General features: G+C 30.9%; 1 protein-coding gene across 1 annotated transcript; it reads left to right on the plus strand.

The window, feature by feature from the left end:
• Positions 1-55: 55 nt before the first annotated feature.
• LOC145334946 (uncharacterized) lies at positions 56-18,219 on the plus strand. The gene is made up of 7 exons (XM_080180587.1): positions 56-587; positions 1,089-1,186; positions 1,431-1,741; positions 5,213-5,284; positions 5,651-5,754; positions 17,116-17,172; positions 17,681-18,219. The coding sequence occupies exons 2-7, from the start codon at positions 1,090-1,092 to the stop codon at positions 17,736-17,738; spliced, it is 699 nt and encodes a 232-aa protein (XP_080036713.1). The 5' UTR covers positions 56-587; position 1,089; the 3' UTR covers positions 17,739-18,219.
• The last annotated feature ends 17 nt before the right edge of the window (positions 18,220-18,236 follow it).

Consider the following 18,236-nt stretch of genomic DNA (forward strand, 5'->3'; position numbering starts at 1 on the left):
CTGAAATATGGCGCACCCCGATCTGGTTCACCACTAAAATGATTTAAATATCCAGCTCTGATAATAACAAATGCAGTTGTGCAAAAATTAAAGGAATAGCAGTTTTATTTAGGTGAAAAATCCTTCACCATAATTAGTTTTTTTTTCTGCCATTTACCTCTCCTTTTGCCCAAAGTTTTTTTTCTCGCACTTTTAAGCACACTCACATGAGCAAAATTACATACTTTTTCTTGCAGCTTTCCAAAGTTTTTAAAAGTTAAACAAGTATAACATAACTACAAAGCAGCACAACAATCATTTTATTCAAAATTATTATTTTAAGTGGGTGAGGCATATAATGCAAATCGCAAGTTTTGATTTACTAAATTAAATAGAAATTACATAAATTAACATTTAGAAATTTGCGAAAAATCATCAAAAATTGATAGTTGGTATATATAGAAACTATATTTATTACATTATATATTATTTTATTATATAAAATATTATACCTACATGAAATACTTTCAGAATCTGAATGCAATATGGTTTAAGGTCACCATAGCCTTGTTATTTGGAGAACAACTAAGCTTAAATTAATAATTAAGGTAAATATGTTATCAAGAAAAGATTTGTCCTTAATTAACGTAGCAACAATAATCAAATACTTTCAAATTAAAAATCACCAGAGAATATATTAATTACTAAGTAAAATTTTTTTATAAACAATGAATTACAGAGTTCAAACAAAGTTAAGATATATCTAATTTACCTACTTAGTCTTTCCGTCCTTAGGGCTATTTTCTTGTAGATAATAAGAATAAGACTGCTGATTATTTTTGTGAATATGCACCTTATAAAGATTGGGAATACGGTTTGTTGGTTATGCTACAAAAAGACGTTTAAGAATGAAGCTATAAATTTTCTGTTATTCTCCATCTTTTTCTTTCGATCTTTTTATGGCGACTGATCTCCTACTGATCAGAGATGGTTGCTAATTAGTCCAGCTTTGCTACTTATGGACGTTGTCATACTTGTTTAATTATTAGACGCAAAATATTTTCTTTCCATCTTGAAATCTCCCACTCTATAACTAAATAATATTATAGAATGGGTGCTGCACAGTCTAGCAGAAAGATAACAGTGGTGAATGACGAGGCTACGGGTAAAATCAAGATTTCTGACTCAGTCCTTCAGAGATTGAAAGGTAAGGGAATGGGAATCTTTATCATAAAACGAATTAATAGATTTAATAATAATTTGTAGTCTCATTGTAAATAGTGACAATAATATTTTAAGTAGTTGCAATGACCCATCGTATTTATAATAAAGACTTGCAGACAAAGTTTGTGTTATTAAATGGCTTGGTTTTTTTTACATATTTTAGTATTTAAATGTTTTTCATACATATTCTTTGATATAAACAAAAATATAACTATATTTTTCTTTAGATGAAATCAATGACAAAAATAACCCTTCCCCTAAGAAAACTGCCCCTGCCCCTCCTCCCCCCGTGGCTGAGCCGGAACCCACACCTCCCCCTCCACCCCCACCAGCACCAGCCGCACCTGAACCAGAAACCCTACCACCAGCACCCCCTGTAGTTGAGCCTGAGCCTGAGCCCGCACCTGCTCCTGCCCCTGCACCCGCAGCCGCCCCTGCAGCTGAAAATGTGGAGGCGCCCTCCCAAGCTCCTCCCCCTCACATCTGGCAAAGACCGATTATTCAATATATCGAGGAGCCAAGTCTCTCTGCTCTAAAGGTAAACATTAATTCAAAGCCGTTTCAAGAATTTATACTTTTCATAATTCCTCCCTTTGGAGAGGAGGGGGTAGGGGAGTATTTTTTAAAAAATAATATATATTTTGTATTTTTACTATCTTAATTGGGAGTGGGATGGGGGGAAGAAAATTGGACTAGGTAGAAAAATATTCATCTCTTCAATCTATATCTGTATCTTAACCCATTAGTGCCGAGCGCCACTTTTATGGACCGATCGAGCTGAAAATCTCAGGGAAGCTTTATAATGGTAAAAACGGAATTCCAATTTTTTTGTTTTGCTCTAGTGGCGTGCACAGGAAAGTTGCAATAAAACCCGGTTCGGCGCGAGTAAAAAAACCTTTCGGCATTAATAACCGTTTTTGGCGTTTTTTGGTGCTTTCCCCCGGCATTAAAGCCCGTTTACGACCTAAATACCCGGTTTTTTGGCCCAAAAAGTTAAAAATGTAATTTTTGAACGCCTAAAGTGAGATGAACACTTTTTAGAACTTTGATACGATCCGTAATTGAAAACTACATAACCTCATGTAATTGATAGAGCTACAACTAACATACAAAACAATTTATATCACATTTAAGATTTTGGCTATAGGTGCCGCCGTTTTCGGTTAAAAAAGCCCATTTCGAGGAAGTTTTAAAACTTTTGCTAATATTTGTATTGATAATAATGGGAGGGATATTGATAATGTAATTTTTGAACGTCCAAAGTGAATTACAGAGTAGCAACTATTCTAGTAGTATCAGTAATTGACAAATATATAAAAAAATATAGTTTTTATTGATAAAGGAAAGACTAGAAAAGACTTATTACATATCTTTGGCCTAAAGTATTTAAAAAATATCACAAACAAAAGAATAGAATAATACAGTAATATCAAGATAACAAAAATGGCCTAAAACCATCAAATTTGCATAGAATACTGGTTAGTTACGCCCCCATCCTGTGGGGAAATGTCAAGATAAGCAAAATGGCCTGAAACCATCAAATTTACATAGAATACTGGTTAGTTACGCCCCCATCCTGAAGACGATGACAAGATAATGAAAATGGCCTAAAACCATCATATTTACAAGTAATAATGATTGAATTTTCGTGTGTTATGCCCCCATCCTGTAGGGCTATGACAAGATAATCAAAATTTAAAATAGTATTGTTTTTTTTTGAGAGAAAAAAACATATCCCCCCCCCCCCCCACCCCTTAAAAATATTTATGTAATAAAGTCTAAACCAAGATATATCTATCTATCTGTCCATCCATCCTTTTATTTATCTATCTAACAATTGTTGATTATCATTGGGAATCTACATAAATTTATCGGCCATTGTCTTATCCCTATATATCAGTCTATCTATCTATCCATCCATCCTTTTATTTATCTATCTAACAATTGTTGATTATCATTGGGAATCTACATAAATTTATCGGCCATTGTCTTATCCCTATATATCAGTCTATCTATCTATCTATCCATCCTTTTATTTATCTATCTATCAATTATATTTATCATTGGGAAATAAAGAAATTTTTACATTTGAAGAGAATAATAAATGATAAAAAATATCTAATATATCTAATGGTTGAAAAGTTAAAACCGGGTATTTTTACTCACGCCGAGCAGGGCAATAAAACTTTCGGGTATTTTTACTCACGCCGAACCGGAGTTATATAGAACATAATTAAACGATAAAAAAATCATATAAAAAAAAAATAATTTGAATAAAACGATTTCACAAATGAATGTAGTTGCCAATAAACTTTAAATTTCACGAAAAAAATCACTAACTTTACTTCATAAACAAAAAAGTTAGAAGGGGTATTTTAAATCACCTTGTTTTTTTTGGTTCACCCATTTTCGATGAAAGATTGTGGCCGACCTAATAGATAGAAACGCTTCTCTCTGGGGGGAATTGAAAAACAGCGCAGTAAAGGGTAGGCTCATGCGAGCATGATTCAATCCTGAAACTGAAAACCAGTTTTTTTTGGCATTTTCTGGAACCGGGCGTTAAAAGCCGGTTCGTCACTAATGGGTTAATATTATCTTAAACTTGTGAGATATGTATTACATACCCGAGTTGAAACCTTCTTATTTCGACAATTCATTTAGAGTGCGCTGTTTTAAGTATAAGCATGATTTTTTAAAATTATGCAATCTAAGAAAGTACAAACATTATTATTAGTACACACACACGCTACTATATACTTTAATTTATTCCTAAATGATTTCAAAAATGTGATTAGACCTCTTTTACAACATTGAAAGAAAATTACATAGAAGCTTGTATTTTTCTGCAAAATCTTAGTTTCTAGATATTCTTTTGTCTTAACATGTACTTAATTATATTTGTCATTTAAAAACTTTCATTTGACCCAAAATTCGCGTAGTCTTATCTTGAAACTAAAATGTCACTTATAAACCTTGAGTGTATCTTCACTTCTGCATATTGGCATATCCAGAATAGGTGTTTTATATTCGCAAAAACACAATAGGAGTAATAGAAATGGCGATTTTCCTTAAATTGCGTAGTCGAACACAGGTCTTCTCCACCTCGAATTTGAGATACATTGAAAATAAGGGAGATTGGGTATTATTTCAATTCGTTGTTTTTTACTTTAGGTTAGGTTGGGTACAGGGTAGTCCCGCAGGGTAAGGACACCGCAGGTATAGGTCCCACAGGGTTAGGGCTTTTAAGAAAAAAAATCCTTCCTTAATTTCGAAAATGAGTGAAGGGGATTGGCTTCTTTGCTCGCCAAGCACTTTGAGGGAACGTACCATAGCTGAGGATTTCAAGTAAAGCAAAAGTAAAGGGGCAGTTTTAATGCTTTTAGTTGCACTTCCGATAATTTGCTTATTTCCTACAAAATGTGGAAGTAATTGTACACCTCAGCTGCTTTTGCTGTTGTTGCAATAGCAAGTTGAAATATTTGTCCAACTTATAACTTGCAATTTTCTGGACAAGTATTAAAAAAACAAATTGAATATACATATACACTTAACACTGCTACATACAATTGATAGCCTTAGGAATTAGAAATGGGTCAAATGAATGAGAACATAATATCTGTGATTTGTCTATTATGGGAAAGAAATAAGTTGGGGAGAACATTTGCAGAAAAGATAACTTTTAACTAACTTTTAAAGAATAAATAAAAAACACTTGATTTCAATAAGAGTTCTTTATTTATTTGAATTGAATGATGAAGGCTTAAAATCACAAAGGAACTATGAAATTCCTCTGAACTGTAGAACTCAAATCAAGTTAAACATCACGCTGTTGTTCACAAGAGGCAGACCAAAAAAGCACAATGTCTTTTAGCTGTTGAAAATTTTTAAGCCTCACTAATTTTCTTTAGATGCCATATACCTGTCTCCGATCAGTGTCCTAAAATTTTGCATGTTTATGTTCAGTATCCTATATATCTATATAACTCTACACACAATGTTGTTATATCAGGTCAAACAGGAGAAGGAGGAGGAGATGAAAAAATTGGAGGACTATTGGAAACTACGTTTACGCCAACAACAGGTAAGATTATTCATTGGTTACTAAATTGTCTAACGATATGTTTAACAAGCATATAGACAGACTAAAGATGTTAAAAATGGTTCCACTGCTGCTATTTCAGATGCGGTACGTTTAAGATAGGGCCTAGTGGGATTGCCTTTGCACACAAACAGGCGCAACTCATTACCATGTACAGTTAGGACTTTCAGACAAAGGTCGTGCAATTGGTGTTTGGATCCTGGGTGTTTGGACATTAAAGGAGTGATTGGATTTGGTTCTTCTTAGTTATGCTTGGTTGTTAGATAGATATAAATAAAAAATAAATTATACATATAAATTTTTGTTTATGGATATTAAGGGACACGTTTCACAGTTTTAATTTTCTAGGACGATCACATCGAATCTGCTAAATTGCGGGAAGAGGAATTTACCAAGAACGCCAGTCTTGTGACATCTTTGTTTGTTCCAGCCAATAGAAAGCCAGTTTGCAAGTAAGTGCATTTATTTAGACCAATAGAAACAATATAATTAGAATCAGCCACTTAAAAAACTTAATTGGATTATTAGTAGGTACCTTTTTTATCCAATCAGAAAGCTGTTTACAAGTTAGGTACTTTATTTCAGCAGCCAATAGATTTCTTTGTTATAGCAGTGAATTAAATACTTCTAGCAAATAGAATTTAAGTACTCTAACCCTAGAATGCATATTTTAGATTCAAAGTAATTTTTTAAAGTCTATAACTGAGTAATTTTTTACTTTCGAAAAATAAAATTACAAACATTAAACTGAATTACTGAAGAAAACATTAAAATATGTGACTTATCTCTTAACAAGGATGACAGCATCCATAAGTAGCGAAGATCAGAAATTATGAATGTTTATTATGAATATATTTACAATATACCAGTGTCATCCTATATGTTTGATGAAATGGGGAAATGGCGAAAACTTCAAAATCACGCAACCTTTAAAAATCACGAAATATTACAAATCTAAGAATCGATCTAGCACCACAATTTATAAACAAATCTTAATGAAACTTGATGGAAATATGTAGAATATAAGCATATTCAATCCCTGATAATTTCAGCCGCAAATCCTGAAAAAGAATTGAGAAAACAATAGAAAACCTAAAAATCTAGGAATCGATCTAGCACCCCTATTAATATAAAAATCGTAATAAAACTTAAGGAAAATATGTAAAATGTAAATTTAAGCAATCCCTGAAAATTTCAGCCCATTATCTTCAAAAGGAGTTGAGAAAATCAGAAAAACATGAAAATGTAGGAATCGATCTAGCACCCCAAAAAAACAGACGGATGGACAAAGCAATGTATAGATTAGATGGACATATGTAATAAGAATCTTCACTAAAAATTTCAGCTGTCTATCTTTTATAGGAGCCGAGAAAATCACGTTTACCCCTATTTGTCTCAGACGGACGGACATTTCGAATTATAGAGTAGCTTCGCCACTAAAAATACCTTCAAAATAATAGCTATCACTTAAAACAACACAATTTTTACTTTTTTTGTTTTTACATACACTCATTTTCGATTCAGATATCTTTTTAAAGTTTATTGATTTTTATAAGTGAGGGAGTGGACAATTATAGCAAAATTGATATACAATCCTTTCTTATTCCCCTCTCATATTCAAATCATTAGAATGAGACTAATATGTAAAACAAACAGGTTTTATTGCAACATTTGTTGCACGTTTAAAATGAACCATTCTTAAATACATACTCATAATTCTAAATATGGTCATACACAAATGTTAAAAACAATTTGCCAGATGCATGGAAAATAATAATAGGAGAAATGGATAATTAAATTGAATTTGTAGTCATTTACATACCTATGATATTTAATGAGACTAAATATATGTAAAAAGACTTAATTTGAAGTGATTATGTATTGAAATTCACAGGGTGTCGGAGCCGTATAATTTTGATGCGGCTCCGGCTCCGCGGAGCCGTATTTTGAAATACGGCTCCAGCTCCGGCTTTTACCTTAAAATTAATATATCAATTTTTTTTCATTATTGAATTTGATAAAATAAGATAAATGATATAAAATATTTTGCTTTTATTGGATTAAAGCTATATAAAAGTAGAAGGATGTGTGTCTATTTGTTAAGTAACAATAGTTTTTCAGTTTATTATATGGAAATAGACCGTTGCCAAATTATAATATTACTTTTAAAAATCATTTTTAGCTAATCCGGAGCCGGAGCCGTTTTTAACGAAAAATACGGCTCCGGATCTGGCTCCGGTTCCACCAAAAATGTTGCTGCTCCGGCTCCGAAACACTGGTAATTTATGTATATTAGTGTACAATGGATGGCTGTTATTGTTATCAAAAGGCATAACAGATTTTCTTAAAAATTAATCTGTGTCATATTAGGATTTATTTTTAGCATATTTACTTATTATTTTAATGCTTAAAAAAGTCGAATCATGCTTTTAGAATTACTATTATTTTTTAGCGTAACGTATCTGCTCTTTATTCGGCTCTGTTCGTATGTACATAAGTCTGACTGTCTATTTCTTATCATATTTTTATATTGAAATAGTTGAAGAATCTTTCCGAGGATAGTAAATTAACAAGGATGACAACATCCATAAAAGCGAAGCTCTGAAACGGTAGGACAAACGAACATTAACACTTGTATAGTGTCAGAACTGAATAATCAGAATATAAATGTAAAAAAGTCGTACGAAACAAAATTGTAAGTAAATCTGCTGAAAAACTGCTTAAATACAGGATAATCATATGTTTAAGGACATACTTACATTTTTAGGACTTGGTTATAGAGATGCTTCGCTTATAACAACGTACTTTGTTGTTCTAGTAATCAGTATTCCAAAAATTAGACCAATCGGATAATTTTACCACATAAAAAGAGGGGAGGCGGATGTGCCACTTTTTGAAACCAAAACTAAAAGTCAACAAAGGAACTCAACTAAAAAAAGAGTTACAGGTCTGAGATTTTGCATGGCAGTTGCTTTATAGAGGTATAATATGGAACTGTGAAGAAACGGCGGCGCAACCGCCGAAAACCGCCGAAAACCGCCGATTTTTTTTTTGCAATTTCTCGGCGGTTTTCGGCGGATGCGCCGCCGTTTCTTCACTGTTCCATATTGTAACCCTATAAAGCAACTGCCATGCAAAATCTCAGACCTGTAACTCTTTTTTTAGTTAAGTTCCTTTGACTTTTAGTTTTGGATTCAAAAAGTGGCACATCTGCCTCCCCCCTTTGATGTTAAAAAAGTTAGGATGCAACATTCTTAAAATTGACGTACGGACTTTCTGGTAACGATGATAGAGTTGCTTCGCTTTCTAACGCGTACCTAACTCCTATAGGAATCATCATGCAAAGTTTGAAATCGATAGGACAATTCTAACATGCCTAAATTAACGAAAAGAGCTATCCGTTACGTACGTACGTACGGACGGACCGACCGACCCTAATTATAGAAAAGCTTCGCTTTTATAAATATTAATACCAGTTTTTTTTGTTATATTTAAAACATTAATTTACAGGGAGGGAGGAGACGTTGGGCTGTTAATTACACTAGCCCCCAAAGTTTTATAATAACGTTTTCTTATTCGTTGACTCAACATCTTTGGGGACTTTCTTGAATTCTGATTGGTTGGTTTATAAAGTTGAGTGTCGAGACGTTTAAACCACTAATTGTTATCTACAGAAGGGACAATTTTGTCTTATTATATGGGATGTACATCAATTTATCGGCCATTGTCTTATCCTTTTAGATCCCTGATTGATAATTGTCCTATATATTATATTAAAGCATCGCATCTGAAATCAAGAGACTAAGTAAAAGTTAAAATCTTAAGTAAAAAGAAGCATACCGTTAACAAACAGATAAAGCATCAATTTAATTTCTGTCAATTTATTCATATTTTGAAGATTTTCTGTGAGTAAAAATATATAGTTATGTCAGTCAAAAATATTTGACAGATTTTGCTAATATGGGGAAAGTAAGAATTTGGAAGATCAAGAATATTAATTTACACAGGAAGAATTTTTAAGAAATAATGTAAGAATTTATTGACGTCTAAACCCAGATCATGTATGAAGGTCTATTAGAATGGAGAACTCAATCGGTTCGATGGTTGGCGAGATCTTAAATACCGAATAAAAACTTTACTATTTTATTTTTAAATGCGCCCATAGTATCCAGGGGCTTTGTATTCGAAGCTCGAAAAATATCCTCAAACCATTCGAAGACTTAAATAGGATTAAATCTTTAAATAAAATCGCCTAAAACCATCCTTCACTTAAGTGACTTAACATATGGAGAACTAAATCAACCAGCAGAATATATGTATATGTATATAGATTATAGATAGATAAATGTAATTATAATTATCTAAATCTATTCTACATATGATCTATTTATTTTCATAATTAGATTTTGTCTTGGGAAAATAAACAGTAATTTAACCAGGGAGGCAGGGGTAAACAGTTGCAAGATAAATTAATTTTTCCTTAATTAAGCTTAAGACGAAATTTAATATTTTACTGGAACGAAGGGACATAAAACTCTAAATTATACTAGAACCCAAAGTTTTAAAATCATTTTATCTTACAGGTTAGCTCAAAAACTTTGGGTTCTTTATTTTAATTTTGATTGATTGATTCCATAGTAAGCTTAGTGTTCAACCTTTTTACCAAAAAATTTAATCTACATAAGAAGGATTTTTGTTTTCATTTGGGGGATGTATATTAAGTTATCGTCCATTGTCATATCTCTTTAAATCCCTGGTAATTTGATTCATTAACACACACCCACCCCACATACACAAACATACACACACACACACACTGAAACATATTTAACTATGTGAAACTATTTTTATATCATATTATACTTTTTTCTATATGAGAATTTTCTCCAGAAATATCAAAATAGCGGACTTTATGATGAAAAATGGAAATATATATAAGATTTATAATTCTACTATAAGCAAAGGCGTGCTTTGTGTGTGTTTGGAGGGGAGGGGGTAAAAGCATCCAAAAATTGTTCTACACCTCTTAAAATTTTTGGGGGGAATAGGGTGGGTATTGTTGCAAACAATTGGTGTACCCCCAACACCTCCTCCTTGTAAAATTTTCTTTGGGGGAAAGAGGGGACACATCCCCTAGAAATGATAAGGCCTAGCAACCTGATAATTACCAGTAAGTCCTTACGTACGTTTTAAACAGGCTCATTTTTTAGTTGTGACACGTGTTCTAAAAAATATTTATTGGTAATTTTATTTTTGAAATGATAATTTCCAGGCAAATCTGACATAATGTTTTAAATGTACTCTAATTTGAAGTCTCTATGTTTTTCTGTTACTAATAAGAAAATTCTGAGAGAAAAATCTTCCTAAAAATCAAAAAGTTCGGCCCTTCTCGTTTCGGGCGTTTTTTAATGAACAAAAGTATTGTACAATGTTTTCAAGGAACTAAACAGACGCGTAACCTTTTTTTCTTTGAAAAATAGGTTATTTTTTCATGTTAAGTAATTCGTAGCTTCTGTATAGCTTCTTTTATGTTTTTATTTTTTGTTGTGACAATTAATTTAATTAATAGTGAAGTAAAAAAGCTATCAATTTATCTATTAAAGTAAGGTATTTTTGGTCTGAAGTTAAAGATCTCGGAAATGGCTGGTCTGATTAGGTTATTCGTTTCTGGAAATCTTTGTAAATGTCTAAGAATGGTTTTATGCTATTTTTCTGGCACCTATCTCTTCTAGAGTCTTTGGACGAAGCAGCTGGTAATTAATTTAACATAGTTCAATAAACAAATAAATTTTGGGGGGTATTATAAACAAACTGCTAAACAATCTTTAGAGGCGGACGTACGGACCCTAGTTATAGAGTAGCTGTGGTACAGATGGTGGTAGCTGCGTATTTTATTATGGCATATTATGCCTTAATGTATATTTGTAAATATTCTTTTGAGGTGCGCCTTCACTTCCGCAAATGTGTCACATTATTAAACCAACAAAGCTACATATTATTACAATAGCAATAACTTTTCCATTCCCATTGCTTCATTTTCATCATGTAACATTTATTATTCATTTACTTTTAATAGCGATTATGAAACACTTTGTGAATGTGACAATATGCGTAGGTGATAATATGCGGAAGTGAATGCATACTATTTTTTTACTAGTTTATTAGGTAATTTAATACTTAGTACATATGACCGGGTTTTTTTCATGCCTATTTTTTATCGTATGAATAACTGCATGGTGTGTTCATATTATTTTTTTTTCTCAACTTTTTACCCAACAACTTTAATCTTTTTATATGATAAACCAATGGTTGTACAGTACTTATAGAGTGGCTTTGCATAGATACATTCGATATTTGTTGTTTCTTTTCATTATGAAGAAAAATGACTGTATTGTATAAACATATGATATACAAACAAACATACACAAAACAGGATAGATATTCTTCTATTTGAATCATTTTTTTTATTTGTTTGAATTTTTAAACCTTAGATTATTTGTTTACTAGCGTTTAAGCCCCTAAAGGCCTCATTTTGGGGGATTTTTTTCTATGTGGCGTTTTTTCTTGGGATGGTGGTTGTTTATAAACCTTTCCGAGAACTATAAGAAGCCATATAGTAAAGAAGAACCATATCGGCCCAGCGATATACACATAGACATCCTGTTACTTTAATAACATCTTAGAGATGACGTAAGCAGATATCTTTGTTTTAATTTATTTGACTTGAGAAATATATTAAAATAATTTACCATTATATCAATGGCAGAATTTCACAAATTGTAAGATTTTTATCTGATGGGTGGAAGTTGGAGGGTTTTGTTAAAACCAAAAAACATTTGCAAAAGCATTATAATATTAAAGTCATTAAAATCTTCGAATATTAGTCCCTACACTGACACTCACACACACACACACACACACATACATACAAATACACACAAAATCTTGTGTATTATGTTCGTCTAGTGACTAGTCTTGCTTGTTACGCAGTCGCATAAACTCAGTCATCCAGACGAGATACCATGTAAAGTGAAGCTTTCCTATACGTGTACGTCCGTTTGTACGTCAAAAAGTGCCTTTACATTTGTTACAACAGCAAAAAAGTGAAGATATTTGTTAAATAATGTAAAGTTAAGTTTAATGAAAATCATTTTGTGAAAAAATTTAAGTGAAGAAAAAGAAGTAAGTCTAACAAATACTTTATTTCGAGTATTCTAAGGAATATGGAACATAGTACAATAGCCTAAAACCAAACTTAGATTATTTATTAAAATCAAAAAGCCTAAAACCATCCAAGGACCTATAAGAAGCATCCATAAGATGAGAACTCAATTGGTAAAGTATTTATCGAAATCTTAAGCTACAGACAAAAAAACCTTACTACTTTATATAATAGGATAGAAGCTAAATTATAAATGAATTTTTTGACATGTGGAAACTTTTAGGGCAAAATAGTTAGGTTCAGTCCATCGCAATCTATCAATATCTCCATTGATGCGTTTATGAATGTTGTCATCCTTGTGTTTTTTTTCTTTCGTCTTGCAGTTTACGGCTTTTCTTCTGTTTAATTGTAGTACGCGGTAATTTTGATTTTTACACAGGGAAACGGGGATAGAACAGTGGATATTAAATTAATCTACCTCCCAAATTACAATAATAAAAAAAATAAAAATAAAACTACTAAGTGCAAAGTTTTTTTTACTTTTTGTTCTTTTCCTCCAATATTTTAAGCTACCATAGGCAGCACTTTAATTTTGAGTTAACCTTAGTTTTTTGTCGATTGTTTTCTTTCAAAATTTTAGACGATTTTTATTCTACTAAAACTACAAATGTAAAATATTATAGAACTTAATTAAATTTTTCGCTTAGATTTAAGACTTCTACACTCAAGAAATTGAAAGGGAGAAATAAAATATTGTGTATTGTCCTCTCCTTGAAATTCCTGGTTCCAATTGTAATATTAAAGTTGCCATTTTTGTATTTTATTGCCAAAAAAATGGCAACTTCTTATTGTACAGTACAGTGAAATTGCAACTCAAGAAAATAGTATTTTTGTGAACTTCAAATATTTTTTTTCATTCATTGTTTTGTACAATAATATGATCATTTTTAATTGGATTTTAAGTTTAAAAAATTGTGTAAAAAATTACTAATTATGATTTTTCGTCATACCTTAATTTTTTGTTTTAAAACTAAATGACGTCAAAAAAGTTACTTTACAATAACCAAAAATCATCTTTTTAAATTATTTTTTTATTTACGTAAATAAGTTATAAAATTGAAGATATTTTGTCCTCATTAATTGCGACTTCTCAGTGTATTAAGAAGCGCAGCTGTTCTATATTTTATAATTTTTCATTTACGTGTCCGCAGAAAATTGTGCATAAAAACCTTGCAACTTTAAATTGTACAAGCAGCTGTGCACCTTGTAACTAGGGGCTCTGTATTTAAAATTTGAAGCTTACCTAAATAGAAGAACTTTATCAGTTCAGTAGTTATTGAATTCTTATGCACAAAATACTCGGTGTTTTTTCCACAAGTAGATTATTTTTCTAACTAAATTAAAGGTCAGATTTTGCTCAAAGCAAATAAAAAAACACATACTAACTAGGAGGGTATAAAATCACTTCCGTACATGTTTCACATAATTTAATCTTCAAGACCGCAATTTTTTACTTTAGCAATTTTCACTTTACTCACATCATAAAACAACCCCTCAAAATTATTGTTATTTTTTGTTAATACTAGCGGCTACACCGCTAGCATCTATGGGCTCTTTATTCAAAGGGATATTGAAGGGCAGAAAAAATAGCCTAAAACCATACCAAGACTTATTTATAAATACCCTAAAAACATCTCAAGGACCTAAGAAGCGTCAGTGTAAAGGAGAAACATATCGGTTCAGCAGTTAGCGAGATCCATCGCTACAGACAAAAAAGTTTACTACTTTATATTATAGGCCAAACATTGTGCGGACACTATTGCATACGGAAACGTATTCACACCATTTTATTTTACCCATTTCACATACTTAGAATGTTTCAAGTATACATTGTCTATTTGTCTATTAAATTTGCATTTTAGTTTTTGTTACTATGAGATTTTTTGTTTTAATTGCAGATTTTATTTATTTATCTAACATTTAAAAAAAAAAAAAATATTAAGAAATTTCATTTTACCTAACCGTCATTCATATTTAATATTCATATGTTCGAACATATTTTTGATAAAGAGTAGCTTCGCTTTAAAAAAAAGGGAAAAAAATTATTTCCATATCAGAAAAATTATTTACTTTTGATGGCTCAAACCGCTCTCCTAATTTTTTTCATTAAAACAAAACTTTTAAGAGCAATTTCCTTTAAGACGATAGAGTCGTTTTTCAGATCTAAAGTAATAGATATTGAAACGATGATTAAAAATAATGATTTTGAATGCGTAAGTTAGATTAATGTGAAATAAGTTGTATAAGTTTTCTTAATCAATGATTTTGTACTTTTATGATAAGAAAACATCATAATATTTCAAATATTTTAATTAAGTAGTGTAACTACTCTATAAAACTAGAATTTGTAAAATGAATAATTGTAAATTATTTTTTCTTGATGCAGAATCCAATTCATTTCCGCTGTTTTAAAAACTGGCTGATGTGAAAAATCATGTATAGACTTAACTATTTTCCATTAAAAAATGATTGCTTTTTTATTGTTCTGTGCTTTTTATCTTTCAAGACTAGCACAACATTAGTAAGTCCTTTAACATTTTCTATCCGCGGAAAACTGTCTATAATACGATGAATAAATAACTATTTTAAAACATACCTGTTAAAAATTTGTTATTTTATTGAAAAAAACTGTTCTTTTTGATTATTTGAAGCTTTTTTACTCGAAATAGTTATTATTATATTTTTGGTTTGTTATTGCTGCGCTACTTATGTACATGTATGCCCCTGTATCCTTATCACTAAAAACGTCTAACATTATTTTATGATCAAAAGTCTTATTAAACAGTTTAGTCTTAACCTAACTCTACTAGAAAGTGATTTTATTTACATATATCTACAAGGACAATCATGTCTAAAAGTACAGTATTTTTAATAAAATAAAAGTTAATAAGGTATTATCTATAGATAAGTTAATAAATTGATGTTGACCCTAAATATTAACAAAATTACCCCTTTAGTAAACAAAAATTATTTGTGGAAAAGTTTGCACACTTGTAGTAGTATGTAAAGTCCAAAGCAATCGTTTTCTTTTGATAATGTACTTAAAGGACGGAGAAACTAAATTTATAGGATAGCTAGCTTTGTTAATCATTATTTTATCATAGAAAAATCTATGTAATTAGAACTATTTATTTGATTTTCTACAGTTTTTACAAACTGATAAAATCTTTTTTCTTTGTTACATAAAATCAGTAATTTGATTTATACTACGTATTTTAAATTTATTCTCATTTAATTCTACTTTCCCATAGTATTACTGAACTTCAGTTTACTGTTCTTTTTGCATGTATATAAATTGTAAGCTCATATTAGTATAACCAACCATTTATGCATCTATCTTTATATGACAACTACCATAATATTATTAATCTCCATATGAATCTTTAGTATTGATTAATATATCTCAAGGACATTCAACAAGGATGGTAATATCCCTAAGTTGTGTATATTCTCCATATTGTTAAATGTTTAAAATACAAGGATGACAACATCCATAATAAGCTATAATCTTTAGTAATCCTCTAACTAAAATTTTGAAACATCTCTAGAGGCCTTTTTAAAGGGGCAATTTGTACCTTCTCTTGGAATAGTTAAACCTTCACTTTAAAGGAGAACCATGTTGGTAAAGCAGTTAGTGAGTTAGACTACACACCGCCAGACAGACATTCTGTTGCTTTCATATAATGATTCATTTATGATGTTCTTTAGGATGCCAAGAAAAGGATGTTAACATCCATTTAAAGAAAGGCCTAGATTTACTTATCTAACTATTATTAATTGTTATGAGATTTTGTTTCGTATTTTTTTTTTTTGATTAGCGTCAATTGACAAAAAAAACATGGATTAAAGTATTTGTATTAAAGAAAAAATAAGATTTTATTGAAAATGTCCCCTAATTTAGAAAAGTTTGTTTGTCCAACTTGTAAACATTATACAAAAGAAAAAAGTTAATTTGAAGGACGTACAGACTTATAACATAGCTAATTATATAGAGTAGCTTCGCTACTAATTATACATTATGAAAGGCCGCATTGTGTCTCTGTAGTAGTAAGTTATGCGTACATCATAAAACAAAACAGTGAAAGTCATAATTATCAGGGATCTATTGGATAAGACAATGACCGATAAATTGATGTACACTGTCAATGATGATACACAAAATTATCCAATCTGTAGAATACATAATACCCTCCCTCCCCCTACGAAGAGCCTCCTAGATGCTAGAGCGCAACCACTATTCTAGTGACTTATAAATAACGGAGAAAGACATATTCATAAAGATAACAGTTAAAATGAAAATCATAGTGGCAGTGATTACTTTTTGGATAGTGTATATAAAAGTATGGTTGTTTTTTATGCTACAAATTTAATTATACTGTAAAAAAAAATTTTTGTCTCTTAAAGTTACTTTTGGTTATAAAGGTCCACAAAGTTTAATGTTTAAAAGTTCCAGTAAAAATATTTTTTATCATGATTAGAGGTTTACATTAATTTGACGTCTTTTAATATTCCTCATTCTCAATATCGCAATATTAAGATGACTACATATCACTAAGTAAATGTTATATTTTATCATTTTTGTTTTGTTTAGGTCTGAGACTGATGTTGTGAAGGAGTGTTATATCTCAAATGTTGGACAAACATTAAGGTAACAATTATAGAGTATCAGCTGTTACTCTTATAGTCTATAATTTTCCATGTGTAAGGATAAGATACAATCCGTAATACGATTTTTACTGCTAGAAAATGGGAATAGTAGCTTTCGCAATATTCTGTAAAGTTGTGAGTAAGATTACTATCAAAGGCGCGTATTAGGACAAACTGTTTTTAAATATGCGTTTAATTACACAATGCATTTGGTCAATATTGAGAACAGTTAGACTTAATAAGCGCATTTGACTGGAAGCTTGCTCACAAATTTACAGAATATTGTGAATTATTAAACCTGCATTACTAATACTATTAACTAGACTACATGCCTAAGGATTCCATCTTATCATATTTTAAGGTGTCATCTAATCGCATCAGTAATTAAGATATGGATAGCAGTGAATGAATCCTCCCCTCCCCCTGGATAGTTGCGTTTCATTATCAACTTTATTTGAGAAGAGGGTGTGTGGAGAAATCTCGAAACTTTCATGATTTACATATTTCAGGTGTCGTGACGCTGTGACAAATTTCTACAACTGTGTATCTGACAGCAGGCTGCCATAATCCCCACCAGACAACCAGTCAAATTAGATAGCAGGCTGCTAGCAACACCCACCAGACAACCAACAAGCCTTATAACTTCCAACAGTTAGCAAACTAAGTTATCTTTGAACCACTTCATTTTTTTTCAGAGTTCCAACATTTTCTCGTTACGGTGACATATTTATACTATTTTAATCATTTAATATTTGAGAGATATTAATATTTATAAAGGCTTCCACGTAAATTAACTTTAAATATTTTTTTCTCCTCAAAAAAATCTTTAAATTCTGCACAAAAAAATCTACTAGGGCCTGATTTTAAAAAAAAATAATCAACCATGAAAAAAGGCTATTTGTCGTTTTAGTCGCTGCTTAGACATTTTTTAGTCATAAAAAAATAAAAATTAAAAAACATTCACTTTTGTCTTTTTGGTAAAGTTGACAAAAATGTTTCTAAATAAAAAAATATATATAAATATAAATTGTCTGATTTAAATTTCAGATTTGGTAAGTGTAAGAA

The sequence above is a fragment of the Acartia tonsa genome, chromosome 13, assembly GCF_053477335.1.
Source record: "Acartia tonsa isolate MP-2025a chromosome 13, ASM5347733v1, whole genome shotgun sequence".
In the NCBI taxonomy this organism is placed as follows: Eukaryota; Metazoa; Arthropoda; class Copepoda; order Calanoida; family Acartiidae; genus Acartia; species Acartia tonsa.